This window comes from Brachyistius frenatus, unplaced genomic scaffold (genome assembly GCF_029030835.1).
Source record: "Brachyistius frenatus isolate BFR_SWC_R1_liver_20210118 unplaced genomic scaffold, ASM2903083v1 Contig_1, whole genome shotgun sequence".
In the NCBI taxonomy this organism is placed as follows: domain Eukaryota; kingdom Metazoa; phylum Chordata; class Actinopteri; family Embiotocidae; genus Brachyistius; species Brachyistius frenatus.
In genome coordinates, this window is record NW_027210600.1 from 10,793,173 (window position 1) to 10,815,288 (window position 22,116).

The 22,116-nt window shown below is 40.6% G+C and overlaps 1 protein-coding gene across 1 annotated transcript; it reads left to right on the forward strand.

Moving 5' to 3' along the window:
- The first annotated feature begins 253 nt into the window (after positions 1-253).
- unc119a1 (unc-119 lipid binding chaperone a1) lies at positions 254-21,161 on the forward strand. Its single transcript, XM_069689595.1, has 5 exons — positions 254-736; positions 16,847-16,960; positions 18,141-18,234; positions 19,538-19,710; positions 19,915-21,161. Exons 1-5 carry the CDS (start codon positions 613-615, stop codon positions 20,025-20,027), a joined length of 618 nt encoding a protein of 205 aa, XP_069545696.1. The 5' UTR covers positions 254-612; the 3' UTR covers positions 20,028-21,161.
- Positions 21,162-22,116: the final 955 nt, after the last annotated feature.

Consider the following 22,116-nt stretch of genomic DNA (forward strand, 5'->3'; position numbering starts at 1 on the left):
CCTTGAGTTTTGGAAAGCTGTTATTCACAGTCCAGTCTGTATTTCTAAAAGGAACGACCACAGCCTTGTAAGAGCCACATTAACGGCTCTCTACTTTTGCAACATCTCTTATTACACAGCGGTAAACGCTTTCATAAACAAAAGATTTTCCGGAGGTTATTTCTGACACTAACTTCCACGCGGGAGGTAGCTGAGAGCTCATCTCCGAGGTGAGAAACAATCGTGGTGTTGGGTAAAGCGCAGCCGTGCACGAACTGGTTGGTGTATGGGCAGATGACGAGGCGCGCAGACGGTCAGCCACGCACCACTGGTCGGTTTAAAGCCACAGGATTTGGATTAAATAGCTTGTGAGAGAACCGATGAGCCTTGAGCGCGGGAGGGAGGGAGCTAAGGGCTGATTTTTATCTTTTACCGGATCGAGAAGGGGAGGAGGCACGGAGAATGAGTTATTCTTGTAGCAGCACACAGCCTGTTTGCTGCACGGTGTATTAGCCAGCGCGCAACTAAAGGCTCCGACGTAAGTAAATCGGCTCCTGCGGCGACGACGCCGACAGCATCAGAAAGCCCCTGCTCCTGCCAGGTCGCGCGCCTAACAGCCCTCTTCTGTTGGACATGAAAGTGCAGCAAGGCTGCAACTCAACAGACATGGGGGTCCCGGTTACAACCGAAGAAGAACTGCGCAGAAATACCGTAATAACGCCCGAGGATGTGCTTGGGCTACAGAAGATCACCAAGAGTAAGTAACCTGCGGTGCGACTGGATGACTGGTTAAACCCGCACAGTTCGAGCAGATTCGTGTTTAGATGCTTCTTCGTCCAGAATACCTTTCAGTACCTGCCTTTAAATCCAGTTTGAATCGTCTGTGTGGAGGAATTAGATCGATACCATGGACAGCGACCCAGTCTGACAGGAGCTCAAAGAGTCTCTATAGCTTTAAATAACACTTACCACTTTAAACCAGTGTGTACTACAGTCAGGGAGCAGTTAATGGTTTAATGTCTTGTTCAAGGTCAGCGACTGTTTGCCGGAGGATGGACCTCGCTGCTGTGCAAAGTTTACCTGTGTTACAATCCCCGCTTCAGTGTGTGTTTCAGTGCTTGTAGGTGTTTTTATCTGTCGACATGTGTAGGCACTGACACGGAGAGAGAAGGTGAGTGTTTGTACTTCCTGGTGTGCTTCTCAAAGTCCTGCTGGAAGATAAAAAAAAAAAAAAACTGTTGCTTACTACTCCCTCACCTCAGACACCTGTGGTGCCGAGGTAACAGGTGGCCCGAGATGTGATCCACTGATTATAGCTCCTCACAGACAGTAGTCGCTTGGATTAAAAACAAGAGAAGACTACTACCGGCCTGTTGTTTATCAAATGACAGAAACTGTTTCAATTTTATGTAATGAAAGCAGGATGGCCACAGAAAGACGCTCAACCAGTAGGCCTGTTTTCAAACCTTCTATATTAGCAGAGTTGGAGGAGAGCAATTTCATAAAACTTTGATTGTGAATGTCATTCATGTGAGTATGACATAATGTCTAGCCTTGTGTGACACCGGAGGCCTGTTCTACCAAACAGGATTAGCGGTTATCAACGTGCCTTCAGGTTAAACTCCGGGTTTTCAGTACTACAAAGCTGGTTCACTTCTTACCGGCATACATCGCCATGGTAACTTACGCTGCAGAGCTAACCCGCTCTGGAGCAGGTTATGTTAAGGTTGTTAAGCGTTATGGTAAACGTACAAAAGTACCGCCTACCGACCAATCAGTTCTCTCCGAAAAATGTCATCACCAATCAGAGAAGATGGCGTGGAGCTCGGTGCCTCTGAGGAGGTCAGAGTGTTCAGAGACCGACATACCGCTGTGTCTTTCCCCGTAGAGTTTTATATGAGATATAGGTTCTGTTTCATTGAGTTTTTTACTGATATCATCCTGCAGCAGAGACTGACTGAAGCTCTGAAGCCTCCTACTTGTCGTAGCCTACGTATACCCTATGTCAGTACACAAATTCCCCGTTTTAAATTATGTTTTCATATTTATTTCTTAGTGTCTCTCCAGACCCTGAAATGATAATGCTGAAACTGTCATACATGTCATGAAAGTACATTGAATAAGTAAATGAACTACATACATGTAATTAGAGTCAGATCGTCCCGTGCATTTTATGGTAAGGTGATATGTAGCCTTTCAATTTGGGCAACGCATTTACACAGTTTGCGTTTTTTTTTTTTACCGTCACATCCTTGTTGTTAACCGGCTTCGTGTGACCGTTAAGCGTGATCTCGTTTATCAGGGTTTGTTAACACCAGATAACGGAAAGATATCCTGGGTGTGTTGAACCCGCTTCGTAGTACAGGCCTCAGGTGGGTCTGGTCACCCTCCGTAGGGAATCATTTCCAGTCACTGCGTCCTACTGGGCGAAGACCTCAGGTTATTTCTGTAAATATTGGGATTAGCCTTCCACCAATCGACATCGACCATCATCCAAAACTGGTCGCTGATTGGTCCGCCCTTCAGAGTGGCTGTGTAAACATTAATGTTTCCAGACTGTAAATCACAGTGATGAAAACTGACGGTGTGAGCGTCCAGGCTACATAACATCTGCCCCCTTGATTACTTTTTACTCATTAAATCAGGCTTTTGCTGACAAGGATGTTTCACGCTGGTGTTCCAGGCCATCTAGTGCATTCCTGTTGCGATTGCAGGTCAAACCAAAACTATGAAATAAGTCCAGTCCGTTAAAGGTAGTGTACGTGACACCGTTTGTGGAGGTGGGTTGGAGTCCAAACTCACTGTTGAGCCAGTAGATACCCGAGGTCTGCAAGCTACAGTTAGTTAGAGGAAAGAAATGTGATTAGTAGAGTCTTTTTTGAGGATTAGGCCGACAAATCAAGAAGGTCAAGGTCAAATTATTAGTTTGTTGTTTTTGCTAGAGTTTTTAACCTCATCATCTTTGTCATTGAAATTTTTTTGAAATGATCTGGTGGACCTCGTGTTGAGATTCTTTTGTGTGTAATGACACACAAAATAAGTTACCTCCCCATTACAGCCTACTATGTGAATGCACGACGTACCAATGAAATGAATTCAAAATGTTAAGGTTGCCCAAATAACATTTAAAAAAACAGGATTCAAACCGACTTTTACTCTCAAAGCGATTGATTGATCTTTTACCAAAACCGACAACACAAGAAAACATTTTAGATTTTGATGTAGTAATAAATGTGCTACATTCACTTATATTTACAGAAGTAATTGACAGTGATGCTTGGAGTCAAAACTGAACTCAAATCAAACACAAAACCCCCCAAAATCACAACACCAACTCTCTCTCACTGCTCTCATCCGTCTCTCAGACAATCACATCCGTTTTCATTCGGTACCGCATCGGCTGAGAAGCAATACTGGGTCTGCATCAGTGCGATAATTCCTAAATCACTCATGATGGTGCAGTAATCTCCGCTCTCCACTGACATGTAATCTGGATTATGCCAGGATGGTTGTAACACAGCATTCTGCAATGAAGTGATACACCTCAGTTAATTAATGACCCCAGAGCCAAAATGTCAGATTAGAAATGTAGCTAGTGAGTTTCCTACTGATTCATTTACTGGATTTACACAATTGAAAATTGGAATAAAGAAAATAAAACATGTGCATTATCCAATAAAAAATTAATTAGTTGATAGTCAGAGATGACTATTTTAACCTGCTAGCACTGTACTTTTCTGTGAATTTAAATCATTGCTTGGATGATTTGTTGGGTTTTTTTTTTAAACAAATGAATTTTAATCTACTTCCTTTTTTCCTGTTAAGTGATCGGAGCACATGGATGCCCAAAATTTTTCCAGGGCTCAATCATTTTAAACGACAGACTATGAAAAAAAGACAGAGATAATCACAGTGTCGCACAATTCTGAGAGAAAGAAATTTGCATCTGGAAAAGAGGGGTGCAGAAAATGCCTCATCCTCCAGCGTAAATGACTTCTCCAGTTGTGCTTTTGGGAAGTGAATGCCACCATTTTGGGGCAGCCCAGCTCCCGTCTGTCACGGTGGTTCAGAGCAGATAAGCGAGGCACAGTGCCTCATTGTCACACAGGCAGAGCAGAGAAGAAATATAATGCAGGCAGACGAGAAGCGCTGCTGTGACATGAAAAATGGCACATTATCAGTTTACTGTTTGCATGATGTACGATTGATGATATGACTGCAGAAACACAGACGGACATACCGCTGTTACTAACCACACGTCACGTTTGCTACTGTCATCCTAGATTAAAAATGACAATAAATACTAATGGATAACAGCAGTGTGAAATAGGATTATCCTTAGTTATAATCCAACATAGGTTATTAAAGAAACTTCCGTTGTTTTATCATATCAGCACATCTGGAACCATTTTTGTGGACAGTGTTCTTTATGTCTCTGTTGTAAGCCTCTTTCCTATCATCCACCATGTCTAATTGTGTTTTTCCGTGTACATGCACTAAAGTGCAGCTGCAAGAGAGGGACACATTCCTGTTGTGCCTCTTACTGAAAATGCTTTTAAGATTCAGATGGCAAACTTTAAAGTTACCCTCCACAGCTGGATCAGAGCAACTGCAGAGCTGCAGATGACTGACCTAACATGCTGTTAGCGGGCTGATTCAGACAGAAAACTGTCCTGTTTAAACACTACAAGTGGCTGTGTGCGATGGGTGCCATCCGTTTACAGTTCTATGAGCAGTGTAGGAAGGTATTTGAAAATGGAAATCAATTTCTCATTATACAGTATTCATTGAGAGAATATTTTAAAATGGTCTACTTATTACTCAGCAGCAAAAATAATCAATTGTACCCGTTACCTGATTTTAATTAGGTCTAATTAGGTTAATCAGTCAAAGGTGCCTATAAACAACGACACTCCCTCCACATCCACACATCACACGTCTTGTATTTAAACCCAGCTGTGTGTGTGTGGGGGGGGGGAGTTAAAGAGGGGGGGGGGGGGGGGGAGGGGGAGGGGGTTGGCTGGCAGCCTGACTGCACACAGTTCTCCTCACCTGTGTGGTTCCCACACTCTGCAACTCTCAATAAAACCAGGTGACACCAGACTGTGGCTAACATTAGCAAGCTAGTTAAGACTCATAAAGTGAATATGACAACGTTAGAATTACCATGCTTCACGTTTCACTTTTTAGTAGAGGACAACAACCTCCCCACACCAGCCTGTCGGCTGAATGCAGTGAGCCCAACTGATGTCAACCCTCCATTTAGCGCTAACTTTGGCAAGATGGGGAAAAAAATATAAAAATGATAAAGTGACAGAGCTTTAAATAAAATTCTTGCTTTCTGCATCCGTGTTCACGAGGGGCCATGTAGGTCTTGTGTGAAGTGAACTGATTCATTTAATCAAGTCAGCGAAGGACCACGCAGCTCGGTCTACAGACGTCCGCGTGCAACAAAAAACTGTGTGACCACATGGACTCTTAAGCACCGGGAGCGTCCACGCAGCAGACCGACTCACATCTTTAAAAAATTGCAGTATGAATGGAACTCGTGGAAACCTCCTTCATGGAGAAAGTGATCACATTACACTAAGTAATGCGTTAACGATCAACGCTACCAGCGAGTCAATGAGATACGATCCAGGAAGTCCGGTTGAAGTAAAAGTTTGAAGGCATGTCCGGACACCACAGGAGCAACTATTGGGACGATTGCAAATTAAACCGCAGAAGCTGTGAGCGTCCAGGCTACATAACATCTGCCCCCTTCATCTCTTTTTCACTCCTCAAATTAGGCTTTTGCTGACAAAGATGTTTCAGGCCATCTAGTGCATTCATGTTGAGATTGCAGGTGAAACCAGAACTATGAAACTATGAAATTAGTCCAGTCCATTAAAGGTCTGCAAGTTACAGTTAGTTAGAGGAAAGAAATGTGATTAGTGGAGTCTGCTTTATATGAGGATTAGGCCGACAAATCAAGAAGGTCAAGGTCGAATTATTAGTTTGTTGTTTTGCTGGAGTTTTTAACCTCATCATCAGTGATTGTGAGAGGGGGATTACCAAACTGACAACACAAGAACACATCTTAGATTTTGACAGAGTAATAAATTAGCTCCATTCACTTATATTTACAGAAACAATTGACAGTAATGTCTAGTGTATTATTTATCAAAAGATAAATGTCATAATTCCTGTGATTGTGACTTCTCTTTTGGTTTCCCTAAACATGCAAATTCGCAAATCCTTATTATGTAATTGCCAAAATTTCAAAAACCTTTCACAACAGCGATACCAAAATGCTTTGCGAGAATAAATGTGGACGAATAGAAGAAAGAGACCATCAAAATTTAAAATGATTATCTTACGGGATGGGAGAAGCTCGACCACACTGAATGCTTTGTTGGACTGTGGGTACTTTTGACTCTCAGGATCACTGGTGTGTAATTTCTCCTCATCCGGATGATTTACTCAAACCAGTCTTGTTCCTTTTACACTAATGGGTGATCAATTATTTGGCCTTAATAAGTCTGGGACACAGAGCAGCGCTTTATCTACATCGGGCGGGATTTCCACTCTGTGATGTCTGCCAACACAATGGATACAGCTTTAATTAAAATTGATTGGTGTGGCCGGCTCTTAATCTCTCATGCACAGCTGTCGCAAGGTTATTCTTTCAGAGGGATGTGAGGTGGAGAGGGAGGGCTCGTTGCATCCACGTCAGTCATCAACAACACAAGTCACATGAACCGTCTCTCGCAGCTGTTTGGCCTTCAGTTTTATTTTGCACAACTTTACAACGGTAAAGGTGCATTATGTGAGACTGCAGAACCACATGTCAGTGTCCGACAGGGTTATTGATCAATAACACATGACTCGGTGATTACTGGCTGGCGTTAATATTTCGGGCTCATCCTCTGACTAAAGCTCCGTGTTGCAGTCATAAAATTAATCCTGAGTTGAGAGAGAAAATATGAAGTTTGTACTTATTTTAGGCTTATTCAAGTTTTGTTACTTAATCATATCGTCCCAGCCCAACATGCAAAGAAGCATTGAAAACGCTTTTGGTACCAATAAGAGGTGTATAATCCCTAAAGTTTGTGGCCTTTGCTTTCTTGCAACACTCTTGAAAGTTGATTTTAGACACACCCAGGCCGAAATACAGAAGGCAGCAGTATATATTTCTCCATATTCAGATGCTCCTTCCTGCTGCCAGATCACCATGTCGGCCACCAGGCTTCCAAAGAGCACATGAATATGAGCATTGTAATATGTTCAAGGCTGTTTGGGGTTTCTACATTAAGATGCAAGTCCTAAATTAATGGTTCTCAGCCTTGTTTGCTGCTTGGAACAAAACAGCGTCTAGTTGTGACTCTTTACCATTTCTATGTCTAGAAAAACTAAACGGTGATTTCTTTCTTTCTGTTGTATTTGAGGAATATTTAAAGTATTAAGAAAACATAGATTGATTCAGTCATCAATAACAAAACAAATAGAGGAAATTATTTTTGTGGAGCATAAAAGGGTTTTCTATTCCTTTAAAACTTCTTTGATGTTTTGTTTGACTTGAGAACCACTCATCAGACCATTTTTCAGAAATGTGAATATTAAATATTGTTGATCCTGGACAGAATGCAGCCAACTTTATTCTGTTTTTCTGCACAGCTGAGAGCCTTTTACTCATCCTGCAATTTTAAAAATGTAATCTATAAATGTATTACTCCTATAATGTACCGTACAGTCTGACACAAGGGACTTCTGTTTTCATACGTGGCACATACAGACTTTGTAAATGTAGACATAAATCAAAGAATAAATAAATCAACAACTTGGATTTACTTTTTCGCCTGGCTCCTGTCTGTGTTCGTCAGCTGAAATATTTTAGTGGCTTCCAATAACCTCTAGCACAAGAGGGTTGTCGGAATCACACGTTCGTATTTGCTTGCATGATTATTTATTTCATATTGAATAAAGGCTTAAACACACAAGTATTTCAACTGTTTGTTGCTGAAGATGCAGCTTCGATTGAATGATCTATATCTATTTCCCTCAGAACAACTCTGATTAAAAATTGAAGAACTGTTCACTTAACAACATCAATACTTTGTAAACATTGTTGCATTTTTCCTCATTGTTTCATGCTGTGCTTTAAATCAAATCCGTTTATGCACGCTCTGAACTTCCTGCAAGGCTTTTTCTCTTTTTAGATCGTGTCCAGAGACAAAGGCAACAGTTGAGGGAGGACAAACAATTCATTAGTGTCCCTCCGAACCTGGAGGGACGCTCTCTCAGCCTGACTATAAATGTGACAAACTGTCAGCGTGTCTGCGAGACCGAAGGTAGATCATACTCTAGAATGAAAAGGTGCGATTCACCTGAGGAACAGACTCTTCATGCTCGGTGTAAAAATTAACCTCTGTCCCACTGATTAAACCAAACCCATTCATCTTTGACAAAAAGATCTTTTTTCATTTTAAATTTTGTAGTTTTTGTGGTGATTTTACAATTTTAAACAAACATTAAGTTTAGCTCAGTTTAGCATGAAGACTGGAAACAGGAAACAGCTGGTGGTGTTATAAAATCTATCTCTCCCTTTCCAGTCTTTCGTAAGATAACTGGCTGCTGGTTGTAGCTTCATATTTAGTGAACAGACACCTCTGGTATTAATCTTAAAAAAAAAAAAAAAAAAAAAAAAAAAAAAGTCTGAGCCAGAGAGTAAAACAAACTGCTTTATGGGTGAAGGAAAGGTTTTGTTTTTGTTTTTGTATTTCGGGGGAGGTAGTTTGCCTTTTCTCGTCAAGGGCTTCATCGTTCACCGTCAATCTCAAAGCAGAAGCTTAGATCAGAACAAAGTCTGCTCTCTCAGAAGAAGAATCTTATTTATTTCTCCTCTGTTGTGTCGTTCAGAGAATGATACGACAAAAGAAACTCATCTGCATTCAGCTGCTCAGAATGCAACCCCTCCATGAACCTCACCACTTGCCAGTTTGCCTACAGGAGCTGTTAACTGAGACATGAAACAGCCTGCCACACACAGGTGCACTGCACATCACCATGTTAACATCTACGTGTAATGCTAAGGTCACTGGCTGCCTTCGGCTATGTATTAATTTAACGTGAAGACGAGTAGACATGTTTGCATTGTTCTTCCTCATGTTCTGAGATTAATTCAACACAAGGTCTCGGCATTTATGAAAGACCACGGAGTCAAATGGAAAGAATAAGGCTTGTGAAGTCAATCCCTGTGGCTAAAAGTCTGTAACTCCGGGCTAATCTCGGGGATTAAGGAGCTATAAGTGGCAGCTCGCTTGCTCTTTATGAATGCCACTTTGGTGTCAGACAGGCTCTGTGTATGTGAACACAGGAGCACAGCATGACTCAAGACTTTGTGCTAATTTTGCTCTCTTTAGAGGGAACACATAATCAAGCTCAGTGAGAATCCTCATGTTTAACAAAAGTCTAATGTTGGATTTTAAGTCTAAATGCTAGAAAAATAGAAACATGGAAATCACAGTGAGACCTGAAAGTAAATGCTGAATCGTGAATAGTATAGTGTGTAATCATGGCAGACCACCTGTAACGAGAGATAATGACACCCATCCCCAGAGAGATTAAAAAAAAAAAAAAAAAAAAAAAACTATCGTATTGTTATATTGTAACTGAAGTCACTGTTGAAGCACCTCTTGATATTTTGCACAATCTCATTCTTCCTGTGGTTCAGGCTTGTAAAATCCGCCACAAGGTAGGCCCGTCTGTCGCGGAAGGCCTCAGGTATACCTTCATCAGATCCCAGACGTTTCATTTGCATGCCACTGATGCCAAACCCGAGATGCTCTCCTTTGATTCACTGCTGCACCTTGTTGTTGTGGAGCAGGCAGGTGGATGAGGGGAAGGAAAAAGACGGGCTAATCGAGCTGGCGCGCTATCAGAAGGAGCGTTGCTAGGTGACAGTGTTGAAGGAAGTGAAGTGGAGCACTTTGTGTGGGTGTGGGTGTGTGTGTGAGAGAGAGAGAGAGAGAGAGAGAGAGAAAGAGGAAGAGGAAGAGGAAGGAGAAAAAAAAAGGTCAAGTATGAACATTGTATCGTGGTGTCTTTTGGGTTATTTGACTAAAATAAGCCTTTTATCCAATTTTTTAGTGCATGACAATATGTTACAAACCAATTCCATTAATAATAATACTCTAAGTCAGGGGTCTTCAACGTTTTTCAGGCCAAGGACCCCCTACTATACATATTGTATAAAATTGTGTTTTATATCAAACTGGAGGAGTGCAGGAGGCTTGGAGGGACAGGTCCAGGCTAGTCTCGCCCTGTGAGTGAACCGGTGCCCAGCATGAGAGAGCTCCTGTGTGTCGCTGAATGTGCATTTCTGACTGAAAGATAACATCTTCTTCCTCCATTTATCCATTCGCTACAATGTGTTGGATTCATGTTAATATGTATTTAAAGACATTAAAATTTGTGGGGGGGAAAAAAAAGAAAAAAAAATTGTCTAATCGACCAAACATTTCACAGACCTCCTGCAGTACTTCCGCAGACCCCCCAGCGGTCGCGGACCATCTGTTGAAGACCTCTGCTCCAAGTTATTTTAAAGGTTTGGAGGTTTTGTCTGTACATGGATGCATTATAACGGTATGAAGTATTTCCGCTTCATTTTCACTGTTAGAGGGACAATGATTGAAGCGAAACGTTTTCTTTTTCACGCCATCAAAGCTCCTCGTCTTGGGACCACAGCTCATTTTTAAAGGAACAGTTTGACATCGTAAAATCATAGACCGTATATAAAAGCGGATGTCGCTTACGGGTCTGATAATTGATCAGTTCAATACCAACGAGGGCTGCTGGGGGTTGGCTCCTTAGAGGTTCTGGCTCCATAGACTCTGACAGGAGTGTGGCACAGTCAGGTTTCCATTATCGTTGGGCGGGACTAAGTGTCCTCTGGTTTCCAATCAGTTCAAGTCACATCCACCGCTGGCTCCTCCCCAGCTCGTTCAAATATGGTCACTTTTGGCCCATGAATTGCAAAGATGGTGACGGCAGATATGTCGAACTCCAAGCTTCAGAACGGCAGTTCACAAACCAACGCATAACGTCACTGTGACCGTCATACTGTGTCACCGTGGATTTCCAGCGCTTAGTGGAAATACGCATATTCGCTTTCTTGCAGAGGGTTACATGGAGAGATTGATTCCACTTTCGCGTCTCTGCACTAAATGTGCATCTACAGCAAGCAGCGAGCTTGGCTCTTTCTGTGAATAACAATCTGCCCACCACATACTCTAGACTTCATTATTCTGTGCATTTAATAAGTACAAAAGCCGAAGTGTAAAAACAGCAACTTGTGGTTTTATGGAGGGTTGTGGGCCAGAAGATTTCATGGTTAGGCTTCGTTAACCTGCTGGCTGCAGCTACATATTTACACAACAGATATAAGAGTTACATCGATCTTCTCATCTGACACTAAATGCAGGAAGTAAACAAGCAACCAAAATGTCCAAATATTTCTTTATTGCTTCTGGTAAATGCAGACAGGTTTCCAGTCCTGCCGCTGCAGTGCTTTGTCTATTTTTTTGACTGTTTTTTCATTGTTTCTTAAAAGACATTTCTCAGCATAGCTACATTGACTATCAGAAGCTCATGAATAAGATATTATTTAAAAAATTAAGTCCTGAAAAACACTGCGCACTTTTAAATACCATTGAAGTGCTCTCACAGATGACGTGTAAATGAGCAGTGATCATTTGGTTGGTGGGTTCGTCTCAGCTGTGTTTTCTCAGAAACTAGTTTGAAATCGGAAATTTTTCTTAACAAAAGTGACTGAATTGGCCGAAATGAGAAATATAGCTTGTAATTATCCTGAATGTTCCCAAGTGGAGGAATATTAGCTTCTGTTACCACTGTGAAACTTGGCTCGTAAAAAAAAAAAAAAAAAAAAGACCAAAACAAACTGCAGCTTATAAAAGAGGCAACATTCATCACATGTTCACAATCCTTTTCCACAGATGTCTTCGTACCTGTGTCATCCGTCGCTGTTGTTGTCTTGTGTTTCTGTATCTCTAACTGAAAATGACACTCATCATCCAGTTTGTGCCCCCCCTCCTCCCCCACAGTGAACACCTCATTTTGTTGTCACCAAACACTGAGCATCTGAAAAGGGCACATTTCTATCACTACTGCACATCTCTGAGAGGCAGCATGCTTAACTGTCACCAGTCAAGCTCCTCCATGTGCAGAGTCTGTGAAATCAAAGGGTATCTGCCGGTGTCGTCGGAGCTTCTCGTGACTGTCGGAGTGACGCGGCGGTGTGCGAGTTGTTGCTCTGCGCCGGGTGAAAGAGACTTCATGTGCTGTGCTATCAGACGAGATGCTTCATCTGTGTTTTTAAAGAAGGTTTGGCAAGAATCCCTCTCTGATTCACAAAATACATCTATTGGTCATCCGCGCCGAAAGAAAGCAAGCTCAGTTCATGGTACTCTTCCAACAGATTTCCAAATAAATAATTATTTTAGTAATCATTTATCGGAAATGATAAATTGGACTCTTTAGAAAGACTCTTTTTGACAGGCTCCATCCTTTATGGACTTTACATTGAGGGAAAAGATTTCTCACTTTGAATTTATGCCGGGAAACAAAGTCTTTTACCAATTACCTCTCCTAAAGTAGTTTTACATATTATATATATATATTGTATTTGTATATTATGTGAGAATAGTTCGGGGATGAAAATCTGAGCTGTCAGGAGATGTTTCAATTAACTTAAAATGATCAAATGATTAGAAATATAGTTACGATATTTTTTTTTCCCTCAGCTAAACCAGATAAATATGTTCAGAAAATTGTGTCACATACTCTGAGAGATGGATTAGTCTCATCAACAGTACGTCACAATTAAAGAAATCCTACAGTTTTGATTGATCCTTATCGTTTCTATTTGTCGCATCATGATACAAATATAAAAGTTTGAGTGGGGGGGTATTTACTTTCAGTACAGCCTGATAAGAAGGTTCTGCTCAGAGTCAGCAGGATTACACACAGACGGTCTTATATAGTTTTAGATATAACGTATCTAATACAGCTTCCATTTTGAAAATCATGTTGAGGATGCAATTACAGAAGCTATTTTCGTGTTAGGACATTGAGTGTAAACACTTTCCCCTCCGATTCGTCCCTATATCAGTCAGTCTGGCCGAGATCCTGCTGTTCATCTCATCACTCATCTACTGTCATATTAAACAGGAGCCGTAAATAGTATAAAATCATGTTACAGAGTTATTACGAGCGGCGTAAACATACAATGCTCCTCTCTGTGAACTGAAGAAAGTCATTTTGCACAGTGTTACATGACAGTGTTTGAGCCGGTTTATGACTGACTTCCAGTAAAGATGATAATTTAAATATGTGGCGCTCAAATGAACTCTCTCCAGTGATTATGTTCAGGCCACACAGTATGCTGGCACTCTGTACAGCCTGTGTGGAGGTGTAACCTCGCTGTTGCTTGAGAGGAAGCACAGTCTCAGGCAAACAGTAGGCTTATAGTGATGTTCTCAGAGTGGATAAGCCCCTCACATGAAGTGAACTGGCACTCGAGGGCACTGCATCAAACACCAGCCCTCTAACCTTCTTACTAGTCTGGAAGGCAATAAAGAGACTTTGCATTTTTTAAGCCAGAGCAGCTTTAGATGGAAATCTCTCGACCAGTCTTGTGATGTTTCACCATGGAAACACTCTACGTGGATACGAATGTACACCATTTTAGCGTGAATCATTACTAAAGATGAGCAAAGTTCATTCTGCACTCCAAGTGCAGAGAGATGCAACAGATACATGTGCGCATACTCACAAAATAACACACGCAGGCTCTGCACATATTCATGCACATATGCATACACAGAGTTTAATTAAAAAGCAATTCACTATTATTAACTGCTAACCAAAATTCTGCAGTACAGTGACCATAAAAAGAAAAAGATAACATTAACTACTTCACCTTAATCTTTTTTTTTTCTTTGATTTGAGTAATCCTTTTGTCCTTAACCCATTATTACTACTGACTTTGACTTGTATTTGTTTATTTTACTTTATCTTTTAAACCTAGATTGATATGTCTAACTATCAATGCTTGCAAACGCATTAACTAAAGTTCTAAGTTAATGAAAGCTGAAACCAAGGAGGTTCAGTCAAAACTCTAATGATGGTGTGATGAATTATACATAGGTCATAAAATTTGAAATTGAGATCCTGCTATAAGGGCTTTAAGATCAAATCTCTGTTTTTTTGTATTTACACATCTTATGTCTGTTTTCCGTTTTTATTTTGAGGGAAACACATCCTGCTCTTGAAAGGTTCTTCATAAACACCCTTTAAATCCATCTCAGGGAAACCAAAACACAACAGTGTGTAACTCTGGTTATTTTTGCTGTAGCTGCAAATTACTATCAGATATCTGTAAAACACATCAAATGCATACTATCAGTAAACTACTATCTACTTGCAGAGAAGCCTCTCGTCCCCATTCAGTTAGTGCGCACAACTCAGAAAGGTGTGTGGCCAAACGTGTTTAAAAAGCGTGAAAAAAGAGGTTCCAATGAAAGATTTACCTACATAAAAACCAAGACATATATTTATTTACCTTTGCCTTTGTATGGTAAACACTATTAAATTAGTCAACTTTATATAATTCCCTTGAACAACGACAACCTTACGGGATGAAACCACTTTCTCAAGCGAAACACACGATGTTCTTTTCTTTAGTTGATGACCAACTTAAAAATGTATGAAGCTCTACAGACTCATAAGTCTTACTTGTTTTAAATCTCATTTAAATTATTATTATTAGTAAGTTCTAAATGGACATGTTTCTCATGAGGGACATTTTTAGACGAGGTGTCAGGTATTGTGCGCTGCACTTTATGAAAGAGTCTATAAATATCTTAGAGCATGTGGCTAAAGCCTGCGTGGTCCATCTGCTCATTAACCCTCACAAATAGCAGAGGATATAACTGTTCCAGTGTGTGTGTGTGTGTGTGTGTGTGTGTGTGTGTGTGTGTGTGTGTGTGTGTGTGTGTGTGTGTGTGTGTGTGTGTGTGTGTGTGTGTGTGTGTGTGTGTGTGTGTGTGTGTGTGTGTGTGTGTGTGTGTGTGTGTGTGTGTGTGTGTGTGTGTGCACGTGCTCTAATCCACTGATGCTTTCATACATGTTGATGATAAATTTTGTGGATTTCAGTTATTGCTGTGTTATTAAAAGTGTTGTATGACAACATCAGTAAGAAAACTTTATGCAACATAGACTGCTAATAATAACTGCCCAAACCATAACCCTAATGAGACAGTGGTGTGTGTGTGTGAGTGAGTGATGATAAAACACAATAAGCCTCTTAGGTCTAATCCTGCCCCGTTGGGAAGGGAGTGTCTCACACATGCCTACACACGCAAATATACATGGACGCGCATGCATGCACGCGCACACACACACACACACACACACACACACACACACACACACACACACACACACACACACACACACACACACACACACACACACACACACACACAGTTCAGACATGGCCAACTCTGACGACACTACTGTTCGATGTGATCAAAACCCTGTCGGAAAGTAATATTCATCATGAATGAAAAGAGTCTGGTCAGCAATATTATAGGAGAGTAAGGAAGTCTGTGTGTTGTTATGGACTGTTGTTCATTTATTTCTGAGGTCTATCTATAATAGTAAGCACTGGGAAAAAAAAAAAAAATTTGTAATGTTCAACAAGTATAAAATAAAACACTACACAAAATAAACAGTAAAAACCTAAAATGACCCGAGTCAGACATTAAACATGTTATGTTTAAAAATACTTAAAGTCAACTTCCTCCCATTATAAATCATGATATAATGGGAAGTACATTATGGTGGGATGTGAATGTTGGCAGTAAATCTGTATTCTGAAAATGTGTCTGGTGTCTATGTGTGAATGGAAATAAAAGACACACCTGACCAGCGGACTTCCTCAGTCTATTTCTCCGTAGGGCCAGCAGATAGATAAATAAAACTATTCCACTAAATCACACTGAAATACAGTGAGATCATCTTAACAGTGTTTATTTCCTCATCTGTTGCTCTTCCTGAAGTTTCTTAATATTTTTTATATGATTATTATTTTCAGTTTTCCTAGTCTGAATCAAGTGTCTAAGAATAAACATGTCATGTGTTGTAGAGATTATTAACTAATTCTGGATATTTTAACTGACTATTTATTTTTATACATATATATATATATATATATATTTATTTATGTATTTTTTTATACATGTATATATATACAGTATATATACATGTATATAACTGACCACAGGAATGATTTAGTCACACAGCAGAAAGACTTTGATTCTTTGTAAATCAGAACAAGCGGATTAAATACATTTTTCTTTTTAAGTTTTTGTTTTTGTTTCTAATGTGTTTCCATCCCCTTGAGTGAGGCTGAAAGTCCACAATGTGCGACCTAAACTGCTGTCCGGGTTTAAATTAGAGCAGCTGAGGTACTCGGAGAGTTTGGTGTCAGAGTGTATTTTGTGTTTTCGGGGCGCAGGCATAGATATGATGTCTATAAAACAGCTGGTAGAGCTGTGAGGTTACAGAGCTGAGCATTCAAAACAGGTCAGAAGAAGGTATTGGACACGGCGAAAGCTTTAATGGATGTAAATGAGATGAGTTCAGAGCTGCTGGTAACAGAAGATATGTCTGTATCTTGGCAGAAGTTTGTACTGATTGAGTTTGCAGCCTGACATGAACGGTCTGCTTCATACGCTGTGAATTTATCTATAAAAACAGAATATGTGAATCCTGCCTGAAGCCTCATTCTTTCTTTGTTTTTTAGATTACCTCTGCTCTCCAGAAGAAAATGTCCACATGATCGACTTCACCAGGTTTAAGATCCGTGACATGGAAACAGGGACTGTGCTGTTTGAGATCACTAAACCTCCGACACCAGGTGAGCTCCAAACCTCATCCACTACATAACAGATTATATGGCAGGAGGGTTGGGTACCAAACTTTGATACTCTTATGACACCCAATGAATTACTTCAATACTCTCTACTATCCAAAAAATGGCTTATCGTTCAGGACTTAATTTTAAAACCGCAGTGTGTTCCTAAAACGTCCAAGAAGCAGCTCTCTGCTCGGCTCCATTAATAAAAAAAAAATACACGCTCGGGTGTATTTTTGACAGAAACTGCCCCTCAGAGCAGAACAGGAAGTCAGACAGAATCTTGTCAATTTTCAAAATAAAACATCCTTTATAGACTCCTGATTCTACACGATCACCCTTTCAACATTCAGCCCCCTGATGTTTAAAGTAAGAGAGGAAATGTGCTCTCCTCCATACAATGAATGTATTTTTAACACAGCCAGCAATATGAACTTTGATTGCAGGCTACAGCAAACAAAGCAGGACATAACAACAATTAAAACAGAGGAAAGAAAAAAAAAATGCAGCCTACTTACCCAAGACAGAAGTACAAAGGTCGAGGGGAAATGATGGATTGGATTCACAGGTGCGCAGAGGATGGAACAAAACAGCGTGGCAGCCATGACGTCATTAACCTGTGGCAACCATAGATTGTATATTAAACTTCAACTTACATAAATCTTAGCTAGCGTCTACTGAATGTGAGGCATTCACGAGAAATCAGTAAATTGTAGAGTCTCCCAATAGCGTGCATGGGAGGTGTTTAAGGGACATCTGTTAATTGTAGCTACCGTACAGTAGATAGCCTCACTTACACTCTCCCCCTCTAAAAATGTTTTCATAAGCTAACTAAAAATTTGTACTGCAATGTATAATTCAATTTTCCTTTTCTTAAAATGGATTTTATAAAATTGGTATTGAGAGACATTTTGAAAGCCTATATTATGAAAACTATATTAAATTGGGTGTATCTCACTTTTTGGGGCATTTATTCTTGTTCCTGGGATTTTCATAGGATAGCTACAAAAATGATGACTGTCAAGTATTTTATATTTTCAAAGAAAAGCCTGCACATACCTTGAATTGTACTGTTGTTTAAATACAAAAGTTTTTTTCTGTGAAATAAGTGTCTAATAATGGTTGGGGAAAGAATCTAACTCAAAAAGCTGACTGCTGATTTTTTTTTTCACCTCTTCTTTAGCTGGAGGTAAAAAGCAGTGTGACCCCAACGCCGGCCGCTTCGTCCGATACCAGTTCACCCCAGCCTTCCTGCAGTTGCGACAGGTTGGAGCCACGTAAGTCAAACATGTAGTGTGTGTTTCTTGCTCCCAAATGACACTCGCGTGCCAGAAAGAAATGTGTTCCACGGTCTTGAACCGCAGTGATGCGATAATGTCCGATCAGCCCTGCTGCTCTGACAGAAGACACATACCGGATGCAGGAGGCTTGTGTGGGCTTCAGTGTGGGACAACAGGCTGACGATGATTAGTGTGAACATGCAGAGCAGCCCAGCCCACCTGCTGAGTCAGGCACCAAATAGCTGTCAGTACTCCTGAGTGGTGCTCATCATCAGACTCCCACTCCGTGACTGACTGCAGATTTCTGTCCAACCTAACCACCAAATATTCGAGATAATGTGGGCTTTGTGAAAAAGTTCAGTGCGTGTTATATATAATTTGTTTTCTGCATATTGTAATGTTAAATGTTTTTGTTTAGCCCTTAGAAAAGATGTGTGTTGACTGTTGGCAAATTTAAAGCATGAATCAGTTTATTTTTACAACCTTTGTTTTGTCTGTAAATTTCCTTTATCATAATTACCATGATTGTAGAAAGTCTCCCAGGTTAGTTAAAAAAAAGAAAAAAAAAGAAAGCAAATGCAACCATTAAAAGTATTTTCCACTTCCTGGTTAATCTTTGAAGCTCCCTTTGTGAACTTTGCATATCACTTCATGATTCAGTCAGACAGCGTTCAGGGGAAATCAAAACATAATTGTTGTGCCTGTTATTCAGCAGTGGGTTGTATCTTAAACAACCTCAGTTTTACACATTTGTGATGTCACTGATGTCCTCAGTGATGTTTGTCTGGTAAAACCAACATTTAAATCCAGTATTTCCACAGGCCGTGCTGGCGGCTGCGCAGCAGGCAGTGTCACGGTCTTTTGATTTACACATCGTCCAAACGTCCTTCCAAATAGAAAGTAAGCATCTGTTAGATCACAAAAATAAATGATCTAAAAATATAAAGAATCAGATCAGCTGTTAGCTTGTTTACAACCTCTTTGATCAGCTGACTGCTCGTTGTTGGAATGATGTTGCTGTGATTTCGCACGTCAGCAGTTATTTTGGTATCACAATATTCTGACGGTTAGAAGTGGTGGCCAAAATGACAAAGAAAGGCCCTGGTTGAAATAAATGTAATGTCACCTGAGCTTACAGACAGTATGTGTTTTCATTGATGTTGGTGGGCTTATCTTCTCCGTGTGTGTGTGTGTGTGTGTGTGTGTGTGTGTGTGTGTGTGTGTGTGTGTGTGTGTGTGTGTGTGTGTGTGTGTGTGTGTGTGTGTGTGTGTGTGTGTGTGTGTGTGTGTGTGTGTGCAGAGTGGAGTTCACAGTGGGAGACACCCCCATCAATAACTTTCGCATGATTGAGAGACACTACTTCCGCGATCAGCTGCTAAAGAGCTTTGATTTCGAGTTCGGCTTCTGCATGCCCAGCAGCAAGAACACATGCGAGCACATTTACGAGTTCCCCGCGCTGTCTGAGGATATCAGTGAGTGTCACTCACACACACACACACACACACACACACACACACACACACACACACACACACACACACACACACACACACACACACACACACACACACACACACACAATACTCCAACACTCTCGTAACCACAAGAGACAAATACACCCACACAGAGAGGATTTGATGTTACAAAACCCAAATGTTGTCTGTTTCTTCTCTCAGTGCGTGAGATGATCCTGCACCCTTACGAGACACAGTCTGACAGCTTCTACTTTGTGGACAACAAGCTGGTGATGCACAACAAGGCAGATTATTCCTACAGTGGGGGGCCGTAGGAAGACCTCCGCTCTCTCTCCCTCACCTGTTCTAGACATTTTCCATGATCCAGCGACCACTTCAGGACCAGAAACAGTTGAACTGATGGACAAATCACTGGCATTAAACACTCTTGTCCCCCCTCCTCTTAGCTCCGTGTATTTCCATTCAGGTATTCAGTTGCCTGGCCAATCAGATTTCTCCCTTTGCCTCTTGTTGCAGGAACATTGAATTCTGCCAGTTTTATCATCAGTTTGCATTAGTGTGCGCGAGTGACTGTGTGGGCAGCAAACACATGCAGTGTCTGTACATAGTGTTGATTTCAGTCTGTATATGTGGGTTCCACTTGTTCATCAGGAAATCATTTCTTTTAGTTTTGTGTGTTTTGAAAGACATTAACGTAAAGAGATGAGGCGGAAACCAGTAGACAAAGAGAGAAATGAAATGACCATAAAAAGATTTTAAAAATATTAATCCATTCAGATGTATATTTATAGTGTATAGGTATAAAAATTGCGTTACATTTTTACTCCTGAAGTTTCTTAAATTTGTAGTAGCGCACATCTGAATGATTCAGTCCTCCCCCTGTGATCTGTCACCGTCCAGAAGAATGACAACGATGTGCGTCTATATGTGAGTGTGTCATTTGTAGTATGTTTTCATGTTCATAGTACTACTACGTCAGGAGTATTTTTTAAATAAATAGCCATTTTGAAATGTCAGACAGCATACATTAGCCAAAAGTCAGATACCCCTTTTGATATCCAGTACGTTCTCTGTAGTACTGAACACTGTGTATACTTTAATTATGATAAATGTTTTACAAAATAAAAAAGTATGTAAAGTTTTGACAGCCGAAATTCCAATAAATATGGGATTTTTCCGGAACCTTGATATACATATATTGTTTTTTCCATAAAAGATCAAAGATTCCATCAAAAGATTTGTTGAGAGTACAAATCTATCCACTCAAAATTAAATGAATGAAAAGAACCATAGTTTAGGTATATGTTGCTGATAGTTGTATTTTGTCATCTTAATTTATTTATTATTATGGGAGCTATAGAAACGAAGCCTCACCGAATGTTAGTTCAGTTGCTCAAATTTAATACTTTACCTTCCCTTCCAGACCTTGTGTACACTTTAATTGGAATAAAAAATGTACAGTGGGTACGGAAAGTATTCAGACCCCTTTAAATTTTTCACTCTTTGTTTCATTGCAGTCATTTGCTAAAATCAAAAAAGTTCATTTTATTTCTCATTAATGTACACTCAGCACCCCATCTTGACAGAAAAATACAGAAATGTAGAAATTTGTGCAAATTTATTAAAAAAGAAAAACTGAAATATCACATGGTCATAAGTATTCAGACCCTTTTCTGTGACACTCATATTTAACTCACATGCTGTCCATTTCTTCTGATCCTCCTTGAGATGGTTCTACTCCTTCATTGGAGTCCAGTTGTGTTTAATTAAACTGATTAGACTTGATTAGGAAAGGCACACACCTGTCTATATAAGACCTTACAGCTCACAGTGCATGTCAGAGCAAATGAGAATCATGAGGTCGAAGGAACTGTCCAAGGAGCTCAGAGACAGAATTGTGGCAAGGCACAGATCTGGCCAAGGTTACAACATAATGTCTGCAGCACTCAAGGTTCCCAAGAGCACAGTAGCCTCCATAATCCTTAAATGGAAGAAGTTTGGGACGACCAGAAATCTTCCCAGACCTGGCCGTCCAGCCAAACTGAGCAACCGTGGGAGAAGAGCCTTGGTGAGAGAGGTAAAGAAGAACCCAAAGATCACTGTGGCTGAGCTCCAGAGATGCAGTAGGGAGATGGGAGAAAGTTCCACAAAGTCAACTATCACTGCAGCCCTCCACCAGTCGGGGCTTTATGGCAGAGTGGCCCGACGGAAGCCTCTCCTCAGTGCAAGACATATGAAGGCTCGCATAGAGTTTGCCAAAAAACACATGAAGGACTCCCAGACTATGAGAAATAAGATTCTCTGGTCTGTTGAGACCAAGATTGAACTTTTTGGCGTTAATTCTAAGCGGTATGTGTGGAGAAAACCAGGCACTGCTCATCACCTGCCCAATACAATCCCAAC